The sequence below is a fragment of the Canis lupus genome, chromosome 7 (assembly GCF_003254725.2).
Source record: "Canis lupus dingo isolate Sandy chromosome 7, ASM325472v2, whole genome shotgun sequence".
Taxonomy (NCBI): domain Eukaryota; kingdom Metazoa; phylum Chordata; class Mammalia; order Carnivora; family Canidae; genus Canis; species Canis lupus.
The window spans coordinates 24,189,129-24,208,229 of NC_064249.1; the positions used below are offsets into that span (position 1 = coordinate 24,189,129).

Here is a 19,101-nt window from a genome sequence, read left to right on the forward strand (position 1 = left end):
ACTATCATAAATAAAAAAAAAAAAAAAAAAAAAAGAAGCACATAGTACTCTATCATAAATCTGATTTTGGAGAGTCGAGGATGGGCAAAATGGGTGAAGGTGCTCAAAAGGTACAAACTTCCAGCTATAAAGGTCCTGAGTATGAAATGTATGATATGATGACTATAATTAATAATACTACATTGCCGTGGTAGTGGGTGTGGGTGGGTAAAATAGGCAAAGGGGACTAAAAGATATAAACTTCTAGGGCATGGGGATGCAAATGTACAGCATAGGGAATATGGTTAATAATATTGTAACAAATTTGTATGAGGACAGATGGTAGCCAGATTTATCGTGGTAATCACTTTACAATGCATATAGCCTTAAATCACTAGGCTATACACCTGAAATTAACATAATGTTGTATGGCAACTACAGGTCAATAAAAAATAATATTCTATCGTGTATTCGAAAGTTGCTGAGAGTAGATCTTAAAAATTCTTTTCACAGGACCAAGAATGCCTGAAGCACTGTAGGGGAGATGAAGTGGAGGTGGACACCAGATTTCTCAAGGGTGCTAGGCCCTACATGGACCCAGATGAGACAGGAGGCAGCACCTGGCTCCTGATGAACTTGGCAGCCAATGAAAAGGCAGGCCATGAAGCCTTTTAAAAATGATTTTATAGATCTCTTTGCTGCTGATGACATCCAGGAAAATACTGCCCAGCAGTGCATGTGGTCAAGACCTTTGTTAGGTAGCTGTGGAGTGGATGTCCTCAAAGGATCAATTTCAAATGGTTCTGAAGAACTTGTAGACATTACTTGAAACTAGGAGATGGGGATCCCTGGGTGGCACAGCGGTTTTGCAAGTCTGCCTTTGGCCCAGGGCGCGATCCTGGAGTCCCGGGATCGAGTCCCATGTTGGGCTCCCGGCATGGGCCTGCTTATCCCTCCTCCTGTGTCTCTGCCCCCTCTCTCTCTCTCTCTGTGTCTATCATGAACAAATAAATCTTAAAAAAAAAAATTAAAAAAAAAAAAAAGAAACTAGGAGATGGTTAAACAAGAAAGAGAAGTATGGTTTTAACCATCTGCATGAGGCCTGTTAATCTCTGAAACGTGAGCAACTTTCATCCTTCAATTTAAAAGAAAGTGATGACAAAAAAAAATTTCTCATCAAAGAAAAAATCGTAATGTGTGGTGCTGAATGTTAGCTAGACTTATTGTGATCATTTTGCAATGTATACATATGTGAAATCATGTTGTACATCTGAAACTAATGTCTACAAGTCAATTATATCTCAATTTTTAAATATGATTTTTCTGTTTTGATAACTATATTTCAATATAATTTGTTTTTATATTGTGTATAGTTGGTATTTATAATTGTGTAATTTTATTTTATGCATTTAAAAATAGTTATCTGATAAGGGTCCCATGCATTCAATCAAACTGCCAAGAGTCCATAACCCCCGAATTGTTAAAAATCCCTGGGCCAGGTAGCCCAGGTGGCTCAGCCGTTTAGTGCCGCCTTCGGCCCAGGGTGTGATCCTAGAGATCCAGGATGGAATCCCACGTTAGGCTCCCTGCATGGAGCCTGCTTCTCCCTCTGCCTCTGTCTGTGCCTCTCTTTCTGTGTCTCTCATGAATAAATAAATACAAATCTTTAAAAAAAAAATCCCTGGGCTATCAACATGGTTCAGGTTGGAATAACAAAGTTGGCATACCATACATAGCATGTTACTGGAGAAGAAATTTCTGTTTTTAATAACCTTTGGGATAGATGGGAAAGAAGAATGCCAATTCACTTTAAAGTTCCAATTAAAATGAAAAAGTATAATAGAGTATTTGGTGAATTCAAATTTATAGTCAAGTTTTATTATATTTTTTGAGTATATGTCATTTTCTGATGACAAATCTGTGGGTATACAGTTTGTATAAATATAAACAATATAGGTTATTGAGGAACACAGTATTTACATATTTTAGACAGCTAACCTAACCATGATGATCACATGAAAGGTCAATTATTACATATGCGGTAGGTGACTGTTCAGCAAATAGTCACTTCCCCCTCCTCGAACCTCCTTGGTGATGTATACTTTCCTGATTCACCATGTTGGTAGTGACTTTCTGATTTGCTTTGGCCAATGGAACATGCTAGCTCTGAGACCAGGTCTTTAAGAGGCATCTAATGTTTCCATTGATCCTTCTGGGAATTTCTAAACTCTTGTCCTGAGAAGGACACATTCCAGATAGCCTACTGATTACAAAAGAACGGGAAGTATGGAACAGATCTAACCACATCAGGGTCCTGAAGCTAAGTAAACTCAGCTATAGTCAACTGTACCAGCCAAGATCAGCCAAACCCTAGCTATCCAAAGACTCATAAGACAAAAATAAATGCTTACTGTTATTTGCCACAAGATTTATGGTTGGTTGTTGCGCAGCAATATCTGACTAAGTATGGTAAGAATGCTCTTTAAAAACTTTGCCTGGAAAAAATAAATAAATAAATAAAAATAAAAATAAAAATAAAAATAAAAATAAATAAAAAAAATAAAAAAAATAAAAACTTTGCCTGGGATGCCTGAGTGGCTCAGTGGTTGAGTGCCTGCCTTCAGCCCAGGGTGTGATCCCGGAGTCCCTGGATCGAGTCCCACATCGGGCTTCCTGCATGGAGCCTGCTTCTCCCTCTGTCTGTGTCTCTGCCTCTCTCTCTGTCTCTCATGAATAAATAAATAAAATCTTTTAAAAATAAAAATAAAACCTTTGCCTGATTAACTAATACCATTCTCTAGTCCCTCTATGAAGAAATTGGGTACCCTGGGCATGTTTACCTCTCGTGGTGACTAGGCCACAACATAGTTTATTCTTAAAAACAAGTTAATTGCATTTGTTCCCAAAATGTTTATGTTCAAAATAAGATGGATGTGGAAAAAAAAAAAAAAAAAAACTGAATTGCTGTTCTTATAAAAACTAATTTGAGCAATTTGGAAAGACTTTCCAAAAGCTGAATGGTGAAATAGAAAAGTCATAGTCACATTAAATCATTATAATGCTAATATCAAATATGTAAAAAGTTTTTTTTAAAACAAAAACAAAAGCAAAAACTTGGGGGTACCTGGGTGGCTCAGTGGCTGAGTATCTGCCTTTGGCTCAGGGCATGATCCTGGGGTCCTACATCAGGCTCCCTACGTCTCTGCCTCTCTCTCTGTCTCTCATGAATGAATATTTGAAATGTATATCCAATGAAGACTTAGAAATAACTATTGATTTCATTGTTTTCCCCATCTCTAGCACATGGAATAGCTCTGAATTTTTTTTACATGAATAAATAAAATCTTAAAAAAAAAACACTGCAAAGTTTGCATTAGATTGCTTCATAAGTTTATATTTAATTTGCTGCCCTCTTAAGGAAACAAACTAGAAAGTATTATGTATTTCAGAATTCCTATTCTAAGAAAGGGCATTAAGGTTCCTGTAAAGAAAATTGATAATGAATATATGTAATATATGAATATTACAAAAGAATGGGAGGTATGGAACAGATCTAACCACATCAGGGTCCTGAAGCTAAGTAAACTCACCTACAGTCAACTGTACCAGCCAAACCCTAACCATCCATAAATAAATGTCTAAATAAATGTTTAAAGTTAGTATGTACTTTTATTTTAATGCTTCATGCCCTAAGCCAACTTTTTCTATTAACCAACTACAGTCCTGACTATGTCAGGTAAAAGGGCTTCTTCAGTATTTCAGCCTGCCAGAAATCCTATTGTGGGCATTACAATGATCTGGGTTCCAGTGTTATTTTTGCTTTGTTTGGTTGCAAATCCTTTTTATAAGCCAGCTTGTAGTCCTGGCATTGAGTTTGAATGTTACAATTTCATTTCATATTGAGTTTGAGCACTGTGGTGAGTTTTTGATAGAATACTAGCTTCTCCAATAATCTAATCATTGGTTTAAATTTCTGTTAACCATTCTAAAATACGATCCATTAGGTTTTTAAAACACAAGGACATCAAATAAAGAATAAAGTCTGAACTCCTCCTTCTGGTTTAGAAAGCCCTACATCATAACCTGGTTCCCAACTTCTTCCTGACACATTTCTTACCACTGTCTGCTCCTGGCGCTTACTCCACATTATGACCCCACACTGACCCTCCTGTTTTGCTAATATATCAATTTGTTGTTACCACTCTGGGACCTTTCAGAGCTTTTTCCTCTGCCTGAGCTATTCTTTTTCTGATTTTTCCCATGGATGTCATTCAGCTCTCAACTGATACCACTGAGGCTCCCACTGGTTGCCCAAAAGAAAGCTTCCAATTAATCCCTTTTGATGATGTAACTCCATTTTAAGTCTCTGCATAATACTTATCACTAGGTGATAAGTAGTATCACTAGCTAATATTTCTATCTGACTTCGTCCCAAAAGAGGATAAGATTCACAATTGATATGTCTTTCGGGATGCCTGGGGGCTCCCTGCAGGGAGCCTGCTTCTCCCTCTGCCTATGTCTGTGCCCCTCATGAATAAATAAATAAAATCTTTAAAAAAAAAATTGACATGTCTTTCATGTTTACACCTCACTCCCAGGGCTAAATATAGCATAGCACAAAGTAGATCAATGAATATTTTTCATTAGTAAATTGAATACAAAAATGGATGCTAAAACAAAACAAAAACCTAGGATAAGATTTTTTTCAACCACTGTGGGTAAGTTAGGATTTAAAAGCAGAAAGAAAAAATTGGATGTGCTATACGTTTTATACCAACTGTTTCTATAACCTCTTACCCCCCAAAATATTTTGAAATGACTTACAAATCAATATCACTCCCAGTATCAAGTATAGAAAGATGATTTCTAAAATCTAAAACAGGATTAAATAAAGAAAAGTTCTAACTATTGTTACAGAAGCCGGTTCAATGATGTCATACTTATTAGGAAAACAATCTAAATAATTTTTGGATGATGAATTTCTTCATAAAGTCAGCTTAAAGTTATTCTCATTTTATTTCAAGATTTTTATAAAGAGAAATCAGTTTGGAATAATACCAACTAATACTCCTATGCTTCTTGCTATGTGTTTAAATGCCTTACTTGCATTAACTGATTTAATTCTTACAAAATCCGGTAAGATGCTTCTAATATGGCTGCATTTTTACAGATGAAAAAAATGAAGCTCCGAGAGGTCAAGTAATCTGCCAAAAGTCATTGAGCTAGCTGGAGGTGAGGTGGGATCTGACCCAGACAGTTTGTCTCCTGAGCCCCTGCCTATAGGCTCTACTCTATACTATGTCACCTCACCTGACACTACTCAGCCAGATTCTTCCTGAGGAATCTGGAGTCGTGATTTAGGGGAAGCAACTTAACCCTCTGCACATGACAGAACTGTAAATCTGGATGCTATATGGCAGCCATATTCCTCAGGAATGAAGAAGCAGAAAACTTGGGTAAAGAGAGATAAATAAAGAAGAGGCCAAGAGAGAAGTTAATTAGATGGCAAGAGACAGGAAGAACGCTTGCCAGCATCAGTGCAGTACCAGCCCTGCTGCCTGGCTGAACTTCTGCCCTGGTGTTTAAAGGGACACACCCTGATGTCTCTATGGTAAGTTCCCTTTCTTGTTTAAGATAGCTCAAGATTGTATGACTTGCAACTCTAAGAACCTTAACTCATTATCAGAACTAATCAACCAAATGAGGGAAGATTTGGCTTCTGATACTAAACCGAAATTGATGGAATACTGCCAGAATGTGTACATGTTAAATAAAAATTAATAATAAAAAATGTTCAGATAATAACATTTTTTTAAAAATATGGACATATCAATTAGTCTTATGTTTTATTCTAATCAATATATGAAATGTGTATCCAGTGAAGATTTAGAAATAACTATTGATTTCATTGTTTCCCCCATCTCTAGCACATGGAATTGCTCTGAATTTTTTTTTTCTAATTTGGCATGCTAGATTACATCAGTGTGCCAACCCAATAAGGAGGAAGTAAATTCAGAATGCTCATCTCCCACTGATAGAACTGATAAACTGTAGCTCCCTGAAAGAGCTCCCTTCCTTTGCTGGCACAGTGCTGCTATTTTGGTTTCTGTAAGTAAAGAACAAATATCTAGTGGCAATAAGGCCTATACATGTGTTAGCCTGGGTAAACAGCTTTTGTTAATGAACAGTGTTCTAGCCATTGAACATCAAGTCTTTATGATATGGGACCTAGAATTTCTAGATGTGGAACATGGTAAAGCCAGGCTACCTTTTCTTCATTACATTCTTTAAAAAAAAAAAAAAAGATATATTTTTATTTTGAGAGACACAGAACTTGCATGCCGTGGGAGGGGCAGAGGGAGAGAATCTCAAGCAGAGTCCCTGCTGAGCAAGGAGCCCCATGCAGGGGTTGATCCCACAACACTGAGATTACCACCCAAGCTGAAATTAAGAGTCAGATGCCCAACCCACTGAGCCACCCAGGTGCCCCTCCATTACTTCTTGATATCTAACTTTCCGATTCAAGTTGTCACAATAATCGTTCAAATTATATAAGGTGGGAAGCTTATAGTAATTTTCAATTTATCTCAATAATTTACTTTTCTCATATAAATCAGCTGCTGCTTCTTCCTATGCAGTATTATTGTATCTATCTATTGCAAGAATTAACCAACATGCGTGGACTAATTTATCACACTGCCATTGTCAAGTGTCTAAGACCAGATACTTACAACTTTTCACCTGCACTGTTACAATGTCCATTAAAAATTTTTCCATGGGCAATGTAGCCCCTGTCAGTTCATTACTTCCAGATTATTGCTACAACAATTGATATATTTACTCAGCAGATATTTTGGCCATATAAATCCTTCCTATTGATTCTCCATTACCTTCCCACCTTCCTGAGGCTCAAACCTAAGACCCTCCGTACCATCTTCAGGGCAAAAAGCTTCCAAGTTTCCTATAGGACAGATATCCTGATAGTGATTCCCTGATCAAGAAAGTGATTCACCAGGGTAACTCAATGAGCCCATGTTCTCCTTTTGTCAACCTCCCTCCTTCTTCCACATCACTATGGTGCCTTATCTACTCGACCCACTCCTTCCTTTATGCGTTCTCCAGTTTGAATAGCTCTTTCCTTGTTAGAAGAGAGACAATTAGTAAGGGCATTCGCTGTGCTAAGTACTGTACAAATGCTCTCATTTAATCCTTATAGCAATCTAATGAGATAGTACTACTATGTCCCTCATTTTTCAGATGAGGAAACTGAAATTTAGAGAATGTAGGTAACTTACACCAATAAGTAGCAGATGTAAGGCTTGAACCGGACACTATAACTTAAAAAGCCCCCAAAGCAGTTAACGTCTTGGCCGTTGCACAAGCTGCTCCCCCTGCTCAGAAAGGTCCTACCCTCCTGTACTAGTTGGCAAGCACCTGGTCAGCCTTCAAAATCACCCCCTTTGGAAGGCTTCTTCTACACTGCTCAATCAGTGGTAATTATCTCCACCTTGATCTACCCTATCACAGCCAAGTATCACTGCCATAAACATTTGTTTCTTTTACTTGTCTGTGAGGTCACTGAAGGAAGGGATATTCTATTAATAATATTTATTTATATTCTATATTTATTTATATTTAACCCAAAAATGTTCATAATGTTACATGCTGCCCTAACATACGTCAGAACACAATGTTCCCTCTGTAACCACTTTATAGATTAAAGAATTGAAATAATTCAGCAGAATATAAATTAACATTTAACCTGAGATATTCAAGCTTGACAGTGATTATGCATTGGTTATTAGGCTTGTTAGCTGTTTAAATCATACATTTTAAATTTAAATACATATTCAAGGCTTCCTTTGGAATGCATAATAAATGTAACAGATGTGATCTTTTCCCTTTATTTATACTAGTCAGCTATAGAAATAACTGGAAATGGTGGAGGAGGTAGAGAGGAATGCTGGCCATTCCTCTCTGACACAGAAGGCCATGACTCAGGACAACTTCAGAGACTGCTTCTTTCACTTGTTTATTACTCCTTGTGTGAGCACCTCAGGCCAGATTTAAAGATACATATTTTGTTGGGGCAGGGGGATAGAACTTTGTCTCAAAATGCAAGCCAGTTAATTTCAGCTGGTGAACAACCAAAGAAAAGGTAATCTGTTAGATTTAAAGGAAAGCCAGAATACTGTGTTCAGTGAGGCACCTTCCTACATGTTTCTGGAGCCATTCTGACTCTGCTGGATTTTCACCTTTCACACCAACTTATTTATGCTGTAATTAAAAAGTTCTTATAAGAGTTTTGCTAGTGGTGACTCTAAGCTTTTGTTTAGTTTGCCTTAGTAAATACAATACTGGCCTAAGTGATTTCTTTTAAGTAATCTCTACATCCAATATGGGATTTGAACTCAAGAGCCTGATATCAAGAGTCAAAAGCTCTAGGTAATTAATTTCTTGGGTGTAGGGAGAGGGGGAAGAGAGAGAGAGAGAGAGAATGAAAAAGAAAGAGATCTGGAACATAAGAGGAGTTATGTTTGGCTTCCCTACCCTTTTTTCTTGCCATGATTGCCTAAAGGGACCTGTATAAAGGGATTTGTGATTTTATTGCATTATTATTCAAAGGATCAATAGGATATAGCTGTATTTTTCAAAGTGTGGCATGAGACATTTCTGAAATCAATTTAGTGGAACATAACCAGCCTATAAACAAAACAAAAAAAATTGAATACATCACATGTAGCAACCAAAGTATTGTTTAGTTAAATTTTCTTTTAGTCCTAGGTGCATAAATGGGGCTTGTATTTTTTTTACCATGTGTCTCCACCAGAAATGTCAGAAAGCCACGGGAACAAGAAAAGATTCAATGTCCACAACAAAACTACTGTTCCTAACGGGGTTTTTACCATTTGAGGAATCAAGATACCTTCCATTATGAAACAAAGCCCAGTTACTGAAAGATATTTAATTAACCCTGCACCAAGAAAGCTTCTAAATACCTTTTGTAATAATCGACCTAAACCCAAAGGATTTTATATGTTAGCAAGAATGTAATTTGCTTCACAGTGCAGTAATAAATCAGACTGAGAAGTAATTTATTTTATATGGTAGAAAATATGAGTATTTATCTCTTTCATACAATTTAAAGGGTTCATCTCAGACACAGCAAAAAATTTAACATGGAATAAAAAGCAAATGATAAATATTTCATCTTAGCACAAATTTAGGATAACTTTTCCACATGAACCAAACCAAGTATCATCTTCAAAAAACTGTACCAGTCAATTCTTTTAAAATTTCATATAAAGAAAACTATCTTCAGAAAGTTGTATAATCAAATTCAACACCCCAACATCTATATTATTTAAACGTTTCGTATACAGAACAATATTTTGTATCTTTATCATACATCTGAGACTTTCCATATTGGTGACCAAATTTCATATCAAACTTGCTCCAGGGTTAGGAGAAGTGTGCTTTGGGGGAGCTGAAGTTGTATCAAGACACAACATAAAAAAAAAAAAAAAAAAAAAAAGACACAACATATATCAACATATTCAATGTTCATATAATATACAAATGGAAGTATTTCCTGATAAGCACATTAATATTAATTCATGGATTCATTTCCTCTGTCTTCATGTCTCCTGTACAAGTGCATGTGACCACACATGCACACCACACAATGTCCTACACTTGATGAGTGTAAGATGTTCCCTATGACTCGGTCATTGCCTACCTCCTCAGTTTCCTATGTCCTCTATATCATGCCCCTTTATATCTATTGTTTCTTCTCCCCTTCAGCCTGGAAAATTCCTTCAAGTGTTTGAAGACTCAGCTCAGATCCCTTAAGAGGATCTTGACAGGACTATCAAAAAGAAATAAAATTATGAATTCCTTGGATAAATTTTCATGTCAGAATATAGTGAAACTAATGGCTAAAATGAATTAAAGGATTATCCACAATAACTGATGGACTATCCTGACAGTAAAATATTGTAGTTAACTAAGGGTTGGTAATAATATCCATGTAATACATATAATTATAAAAATAGAAAAAATATGACATATATACATATTAAATAGGATAAGAAGGCAAAAGGCTAGATGTTTCTGCATTAATGAACACTTATAGAAGTATATTATATTTATTTGGCTTTTATTATTTTTTTGGACCAGCTGACTCTTTTAAACTGCATCTATAAAACACCTACAGAGGTGCCTGGCTGGCTCAGTCAGTAGAGTATGTGACTTCTCAGGGTCATGAGTTCAAGAACATATGTTGGACATGGAGTTTACCTAAAAAAAAAAAACAAACCCAAAAACCTACAAAAGTGAGGTATAATGAATCCCTATGTACTCATATCTCAATTTCAACAATTATCAACATATAGTCATCTAGCTTCATCCACACCACCAACCCCTCTAGTGAATCACAAATATTTTTGAATCTTTGCAGACATTTCATTAATTATCTTAATATATATCTATAAATAATCATTTTTAACATAATTATAATATCACTATTGCATAAAAATGAATAATCCTCTTAGCAGCATTAAATATCTAATTAGTGGTCATTATCTTATAGATGTTTTTTATAGTTTGTTCAGATCAGCATCTAAGCAATGGCAATAGACTACATTTAGTTAATATAGTCCTTAAGTCTTTTGAAATCAATCATGAAATCCCCTTTATGTTGTTCATTGTAATTTATTGACGAAATTGCCATAGTATGTTTTTAAGGTTTTTAGGCCTTAAAATAGAGAATCAGCGTTTCATATTAGCAAGATAACTTTTATGATATAGTCTTTCATTCTACTGCTTACCATGAGTACTATCAAATATAATGAGTAAGAGGTTACTATGGCAATGGTTAGGAGAGTTAGTTTAAAAAGTATGGCTCACTGCTATCTTAAACTCGATAGCCATTATAAGAATGACATCTACAGAAAAGAAACAACAAACATTTTGCAAGAACTTCATTTTTCTATTATGTAAGGACATGCACATGGAGAATGGTTAAAAAACATTAAATCCATATGGGAATTATACTAGAAGTTATTTTCATAATAGTTCCTAGTAATACTGTAAACATTGAGTTATCTGACTTTTAGATAGTTCGATTCTCAGTGCTGAAGCTATCACCCACTGGTTAAAAAAAAAAAAATGTTCTGCTTCAAAAAGATGGAATCGTATGTGTTTAAATGTAGGTAACCTTCACCTAATAATCATATACATACATTAAGACAAGCACATGGGACAAACTGCTATCTGCCACTATAACACTCCTCTTACCCTCACTACATATTCAAAGTATTAACCTACGTTTTGCTCCTAAAACCCTCCAAAATGCACTACTCACATATAATAGTGTTTAGTGATGTAAATAAATCATTAAAAACCTATAGACATCTTGTAGCCTGAACACAAAGCCAAAAGCAATACTTCTATTTTAACTATCAGGAAGTTTTTCTCAGTTGCTAGAGGAGTCCAGCTGTCACATCCGAAAAGAAAAAACAGCCCCAGAGTAGTGTGCGAGGCACCACCTACCATAGACCTAGGCTTGCTGATGGCCACCAGACTAGTGAGGAAGTCTTCATCGTGCAGCTGGCTGAAAACATGGGCGTCGTAGGCCACCATAATGGAGATTTCTTCCATCATCTTGCCAGCTGGCCTTTCCACAGCTCAGCTGCTACCCCGGCTCCAGACCAGACTATCCAAGGAAAAATCCTACTGCAGCTCAGTGCCAATGCCCACACCCACCTGAGTTTGAGGGGGCGGAGTATCAAAAATCCAGAAGGAAAAAAAAAAGCAGCTGCTATCACAGGCTTGTCTGGCAATTCACCCCCCAGTAGAAAACTAAGGGAGGTCTCTTATCTGTGGAGGAAGTATATACTATAAACACCTTCTGCATTCTTAACACAGCAGCTGGAAAGTTCAGTTTGGGGAAATCTTCTTTAAGCTTCACAAAAGAGAAATAAATGAAAGTTTTCTAACTGGAAATATCCTATAGCAAAAACAGAACAAAAGTCCCCAAGCTGATTTAGGTTATGTTCTTGGTAATTAGAAACTTCTATAGTTTTATCTTCTTACTTCAGTATTATTTATATCAAGATTCTTCTTCTTGGAGAAGTGGATTTTCTTACGGCTTATTTTTTTCACATTCATGGAAAAGAGATAGATGGCAACCTTTAGTTTTTCAGAACTTAGAGAATTCTTGCTGAAGTTAAAAATTATCTCCTGAAGTATGAAAAAAAAAGAGATTCTTTTTCACCTCTGATTTTTTCTGTTAAAAAAAAGTACCAAAATATAAAAAATGAAACAGTGCAATATCTGCAATATCAATTATTTATCATTTCCCCTTCTCCGACTAAAAACAGACAAAATTTTTTTTAAATAAAATTCTTGATTTGGGGGACTTTGTTTTTTGTAGTTACTCAGAAAGCAACACAAAGGTCTCATTTCTAAACTTCTGGTTTTTCTCCCATAGATAAAAGTTCTCCTTTTTTTTTTTAAGCTTAGAGGTTTAATTACCCATATTAGCAGATGAACTGGTATGGTATTAGCCATGAACTGGTATCTTAGCCACCAGAAGTGTTTTGTAGTTGGAAACCATAAATGAATCTCAATATGCCCTGGTGAAAAATTTGAAAGCTGCCCCATAATTATCATTACAAGGTTGCCTAATTGCCAGGAAATATAATGTATGCTAATTCCATGGAAAAAGTATTAAGCAAATAAAAAAGGGGAGAACAAATGAAGCTCCTCTGAAAGTTGTTTTTCCAAAATTTCTAATTAAGCTATTATCTTCTCTGCTTTTTATAGATTATGACATTGCAGTACCACGAGAAATATGATTTGTTAGAATTAGAAATCAATTTGGCAATGTTTGTTTATAATCAAATAGAGATACTGGTCAGAATTTTTAGCCCTAATTATCAATAGTATTGTTAGGTTGTTTAATTGTTTGCTTTTCAGAAGACAAAACTTAGAATGAGATTCATGGTGTCTATTTTCCCTTATTTTCCTGAAGTATCTTCACTTAAATTAACATGATTACTTAAATAGCACCTTCTTCCATTTAAATATGATTAGGAGAGTTTTGCAATTGCTATAGCATTCTAGATTAAACACAACACGGAAGGAAAAAAACACCTTATTGCTAGGAAACAAGCAATGTCTAATAGGCTTATTTTGACAGAAAATGCAATACTTTCAATAAATCTTTAAGATTAAAACAGCTTCAAACTGTGCTTAACCCTTGTCGGGGCCAGTAAAGTATTTCTACTTAATTTTTTTTTCTACAATGCGGTTTTGTCTTTAAGCTTTATTTTGGTTAAAAAGTTCCCAGTGTATTTATCGTAACGCTGACTAACCCGGTAAAAATTAAATGATCATCAAAAGAAAAGGTTTCATAAAGCATCCAGGCAGTTCATACCTTTTAAATTCCTTTTTATCTTTTCAGAAGTACTGTAAAAGATACTGTGAACCTCTTCATGCATTCACTAGCACCAGAAGGTTTCAGGCTTATCTTGCGGCACCATTCTCTAGATGTGAAAGCAATTCCTCTTGCTTTCATATTTTTCTTTGCTACTGTGACTCAGTGCTTCCACAATGATACCTGAATAAGGTGTACTGACAAAGACACCTGTTGTGGAAGGTAAAGAAACTACTTCCCATAATGCCTTACTCCCTGCTGGCAACTGCCCAGGGGCAAACAAGAAGTACAAACCACATTGGAGCAGTTGCCTATGCACCCCGGAGAGCAATTCAGTGTAACAAGGGGTAATCTTCTTGGTTAAGAATACTCATAATGCAAGAAAAAAAAAAAGGACCAGAAAAACATTATCAAATAGCTAAACTGCGGTGTATTAAACTCATAAAATATTTAGGCATCAGGGCTCTAAGAGTACAAAACGTTGTTAGAAACAATCAAAGGCTGTGAAGATACTTTTAAAATTACATAAACAGAAGCTACCGACTTTACATGATTCAATCCTTTTAGAATTCCACACAGGTTCTCAGGTAAATAATTAGGTAATTTTTAAAGCTTCTGATTTATTACCTTCAAAAGACTGTTCTAATTAGCCACAGCCACTCGAATTATGAATAACATAAATCGAAGAGGTCCTCTACCAAAGCCACAATGCATGCATATTCTAGAGCAAGGGCTCCCTAAGTTAGACTTGCACCTTTCATTTTTGTCACCGTTAAAATGGTCCTCCATATATGACTTTGAGCCCGGGCAGGAAAAATTCCAAGGTTTATTTTCTCTTGCAATTAAATGTATACTTGTGGTCCCAACAAAATAACATGCTTTTTGAAAACCCATGATCTATTTAAAAACCTGTCTTTGAACTGGCCTTTTAAGACATTGTCTCCAGTCTCAGAAGTAGCAGCTACCATGCCCTCCCCAAACTTCAGGAATCAGGCACGTTATAGTCCTATTTACCAACAACCCTCCACTCCCTTGCAAGATCCTTTTTGCCTTTTCCCCCATGAACTGATCCCACGGATCTCCCAGGATTGTTTCCACCTGCGTCTGCAGTCCTCTACTTCCCACCATGCAGCAACACCATAAAAAGGCGTGGGGGTGGGGAATTACCTGAGACCAAGGGGTGCAGCAGCAGCATTTGCTGCTAAAATTTACCAGGAGAGGACTGTATATCCAACCGGCAGCAGCAAACAAGGCGTCAGTGGTAACCAATAGGCAGTCGCCAGTTCAAGCAGGAACTAGCTGGCTGTCTGTCCCAGGGCAAGTCATTCAACCTCCTTAGGTTTCAATTTCCTCATGGTCATGTAAATTGAGAGGGATGGACTAGATCAGAGGTTTTCACGTGCGCTCAGAAATAGTCCAAAGCTAAGTATCCAATTTCCCTTCATTAAATAGGCTTATTGGGGGATGTGAAGGTGGAAACCTTTTTAATCTCTATCAGGATAAAAAACAAAGGGTAACATTAATCCCAGAGGTTAAGAAAGACCCTCTTCCCCGGCTTGCTGTAATGTGTCCCCACCGATGCAGTCTACCTTGTACCCTACTTTGGATTCTCTCACGTCAACTCTTTTGCCTATGAAGAGGATTCAATGACAGCTGTGATACTTTTTATTAGTTATTCTTCACAGTCTTTCAATTTAGAGGTCATACTGGCTACAAAATAATTTTTAAAAGCCTCTCCGGGGCAGCCCGGGTGGCTCAGCAGTTTAGCGCCGACTGCAGCCCAGGGCCTGATCCCGGAGACCCGGGATCCGGTCCCACATCAGGCTCCCTGTGTGGAGCCTGCTTCTCCCCCTGCCTCTCTCTCTCTTTCTCTCTCTGTCTCATGAATAAATAAATAAATAATCTTAAAAAAAAAAAAAAAAAGCCTCTCCAGATCTCAATAAAATAAGAAAAATTTTAGAGACCAAACTATCTTTAGTGAGGGGCATCTGGGTGGCTCAGTCAGTTGAGCATCTGCCTTTGGTTCAGGTCATGATCTCCCAGTCCTGGGGTGGAGCCCCACATCGGGCTCCCTGCTCAGCGGGGAGTCTACTTCTCTCTCTCCCTCTTATTCTTATGTTCTCTTCTTCTTTCTCTCTCAAATGAATAAATAAAATCTTTAAACATATATATCTTTAATGATTTTTAAGTGCTGTTTTAACATCTTACATTGACAGATTTTACTCTGGTAGCTGATTTTGCTCCAACAATCATTCTTCTAGGATTATTCCTTTTAAACAAAAACCATACCTGGGTCATCCTGAGTGAGTACGAATCTAATGAACCATTCGTGACCGTCGGAGAACATCTATTCTCATGTGTCCAAATTTAGGTACAGCCAAAACAAGTCAAGAAAAGCCTGAATAAGAGGTGAACATTTTCTAATTTCTGTGTTCTCCCTAAATGCAGCAAAGCAAAGTAGCTTTATGATAGTAGAATTCAAATGAGAGGAGCAAATATGTTAAAAAATAGATTGCATGTCTTTAAAAAGAGCCACAGAGTGGCTGTAAAGACCTTTTTCCCAGGCCTTCAGCTCTACTCGTTGAACATTCTCATTACAACAGCCATACAATCAGGATAAGATGGAAAGCAGGAGAAAAGCACCATGGCAGAAATGTGTTATCAAGGGCAGAGGGTGTTTTTAGAGGGATCCCTGGGTGGCGCAGTGGTTTAGCGCCTGCCTTTGGCCCAGGGCGCGATCCTGGAGACCCGGGATCGAATCCCACGTCAGGCTCCCGGTGCATGGAGCCTGCTTCTCCCTCTGCCTGTGTCTCTGCCTGTGTCTCTGCCTCTCTCTCTCTGTGTGACTATCATAAGTAAATAAAAATTAAAAAAAAAAAGGGCAGAGGGTCTTCTATACACTCCACATGCACAGGTGGAACCCTACAGATGTTCTTCTTCCCTCCCCAGCGGCGCTTGTCTAATTGTTGCTAAATCATTCAACATAAACATTCATGAAGTGTACATGAATGTACACAGTTCTAAAAGATCTCCACAAAATATTCATGGTATTGGCATAAACCACTGTAAGAAAGCAAAATTCTACAAGTACTTTCTTAATCACAAAACCCCAATATTCCAAGTAGGTTTCACACTTAGGAGTGTACCTTATAAAACTCAAGTGAGAACAAAAGAGTAAAGAAGAATGAGAAGTCATAGAAGTATCAATAGAAGAAAGCTTTTGAGAGTATTTTGGATTTCAGAATGGTCCAGTAACACACACTGCGCTTTTACAAAGGGAAAAGAACAAAAAGTAAAAGATAAATAAGCTAAATCCTAGCTTTCTTTAAAAATCATGCAAAGGTAAATAAAGAAAAACCATTATTCTTGTGTCAAATTCCAGCCATTCAGCTCATTATCTTTCCTATCTCTCCTAGCAATGGCTAGGCAAATTCAAAACCTCAGAAAACACAGATTCTTAAGGGGGAGAAAATGCCCAGCGTTAAAGAAAAGAAAAACCAGTGGGGCCTAAATACTTGCCTACTAGCTATACTGGGTATCTTACTTCCTCATTCGAATCTCAATACAAAGAATGTGGGTGAGGTAGAGCCCAGACTGTGAGAGTCTGCAACTCTCTAACCATCAGCTTTTTACCTCATTTGTAACTGTAAAATCCACAGCCAACTGTTAAAAACAAGAAAACAAGCCCCAAATGGAGTCACTTATGTAAAGCCCCATGTCACCAAACAGAGACTTCATTACAGTTGCATTCCAGATTCCATTCCTAGAAATGGAATCTTAAACCAGGCACTCAGAAATTGCCCAATCAGCACTACTTGGGTAACTTGCCCAACAGACCCCTTTAAAATCATGAATCTGCTTTTTTGTCGACTATAACTTTCTTTGTTCCTGCTCCCTTCTGTCTATGAAAGTCTTTTCTTTTGTACAACTCCTCAGAGCTCCTTCCTATCTGCTAGAATGGATGCTGCTCAAGTCATAAATCATTGGATAAAGCCAATAAGATCTTTAAAATTTACTCGGTTGAGTATTGTTTTTTAACACAACACATTCACTTAAATTTTACCTAAACAAAAATAAGTGCTTCTAGTGCTTGTAAGCGTTCACTGATATTTGCTGAGGATGATTTCAGACATATCTAAAAATAGGAGCAATGCTTCATCTTGTCTCATTTTGAGCAGCATGCACAACTGAACTGTATTTACGAATAACTTCACCTTAGTTTTTAAAGCATTCAAATAATGCTTTAAAACATTTCTTTAAATTTTAAAAAAGTTGTACTAACAACGAAATCAAACCATTGCACAGGATGTTTTAGAGTCTCTCTCTCTCTCTCTTTCTCTCTCTCTCTCTCTCTTTAACCAAGATCAGAAAATGGTTTTAGGGAACAGCAAAAAATTATTTACGTCTTCATTTATCTCAAGTTCCTCCAGCAGGGCTGGTGACTCCAGCCTGGATAAGTCTCTTCCAACAGGCTCTCAGGTCCCTGCAGCAGGTCACATACAGACACCTTGCAGTGGTGGACTTGACTTAAATCCTACAGTTAAAACCTGATGCATTTGCAACCACACAAAGGGGAAGAAAAAGGGAGAAAGAGAGAGAGACAGACAGACAGAGACAGAGGTGCCAATCAGAAACAGAAGCTTAACTCTAGAGAACACACAGATGGTTACCAGGGGGAGGTGGGTGTGGGTAGAAGGTGACATAGGTGATGGGGATTAAGGAGGCACTTGTGATGAGCACAGGTGATGGATGAAGTGTTGAAGCACTATATTGTACACCTGAAAGTAATATTACACTGTTAACTAGAATTTTAAAACTGCAAAACAAATAAAAAACCCCACCAACTTGATGAATTTGATGCTATGTGAATTATATCTCAATTTAAAAAACCCAACAGGGATCCCTGGGTGGCGCAGTGGTTTAGCGCCTGCCTTTGGCCCAGGGCGCGATCCTGGAGACCCGGGATCAAGTCCCACATCGGGCTCCCGGTGCATGGAGCCTGCTTCTCCCTCTGCCTGTGTCTCTGCCTCTCTCTCTCTCTGTGTGTGACTATCATAAATAAATACAAATTTAAAAAATAATAATAAATAAAAATAAATAAAAAATAAATAAAAAACCCAACAGCATTTGCTAAATGCTTGTAATGTGCATGGGAGTTGGGGGGCTTACTATATTAAAAATTTTAATATAGTAACATACAATTTACTTATAATAATGACTAATAGGGGCGCCTGGGTAGCTCAGTGGGTTAAGCATCCGACTCTCAGGTCAGGGCTTGATCTCAGGGTCATGAGTTCAAGCCCCTGCTCCATACCCAGTGTGGAGCCTACTTAAAAGAAACACAAAGACACACAAAAATAACTAATATATCCTAAAAAAATCTTTTATAATAATAATAGCAATTAACATGTAGTAAGCATTTACTGTGTCTTAGACATAAAATCTAATTTAATTTTCACAGTAAGTCAATGAAGTAGGAACTATAATTATTCCTGCTTCTCCACTAAAGTGTGGAGAAGTTGAATGATTTGACTCAATTATTACAATCAGAAATGGAGCTGATACTATTCATAAACAAATGTGTCTGGCTTCAAGGTATGTGCCCTTCATCATTAAAGGTCAATAAGGGAAATAAGCAAACATAAACTGAGAATCAGCCATGGGCCAGAAATTACTGCTTT

General features: G+C 37.1%; 1 protein-coding gene across 16 annotated transcripts in view; it reads right to left on the reverse strand.

Moving 5' to 3' along the window:
* Nucleotides 1-19,101, reverse strand: part of RABGAP1L (RAB GTPase activating protein 1 like) — a 729,489-nt gene that overhangs the window by 84,577 nt on the left and 625,811 nt on the right. Inside the window, exons 1-2 of one of the 16 annotated variants that reach the window (XM_025430248.3) lie at nucleotides 14,588-14,737; nucleotides 11,533-12,268 (exon numbers count right to left, since the gene is read on the reverse strand). The exons of 12 other annotated variants lie outside the window; for them this stretch is intronic. In XM_025430248.3, coding sequence (XP_025286033.1) covers nucleotides 11,533-11,643 — 111 coding nt within the window. In that variant the 5' untranslated portion in view covers nucleotides 11,644-12,268; nucleotides 14,588-14,737. Of the gene's footprint in view, nucleotides 1-11,532; nucleotides 12,269-13,420; nucleotides 13,625-14,587; nucleotides 14,745-19,101 lie in introns of those variants that run through there. 3 more of the 16 variants (XM_035718835.2, XM_035718834.2, XM_025430251.3) reach the window with 3 other exon arrangements.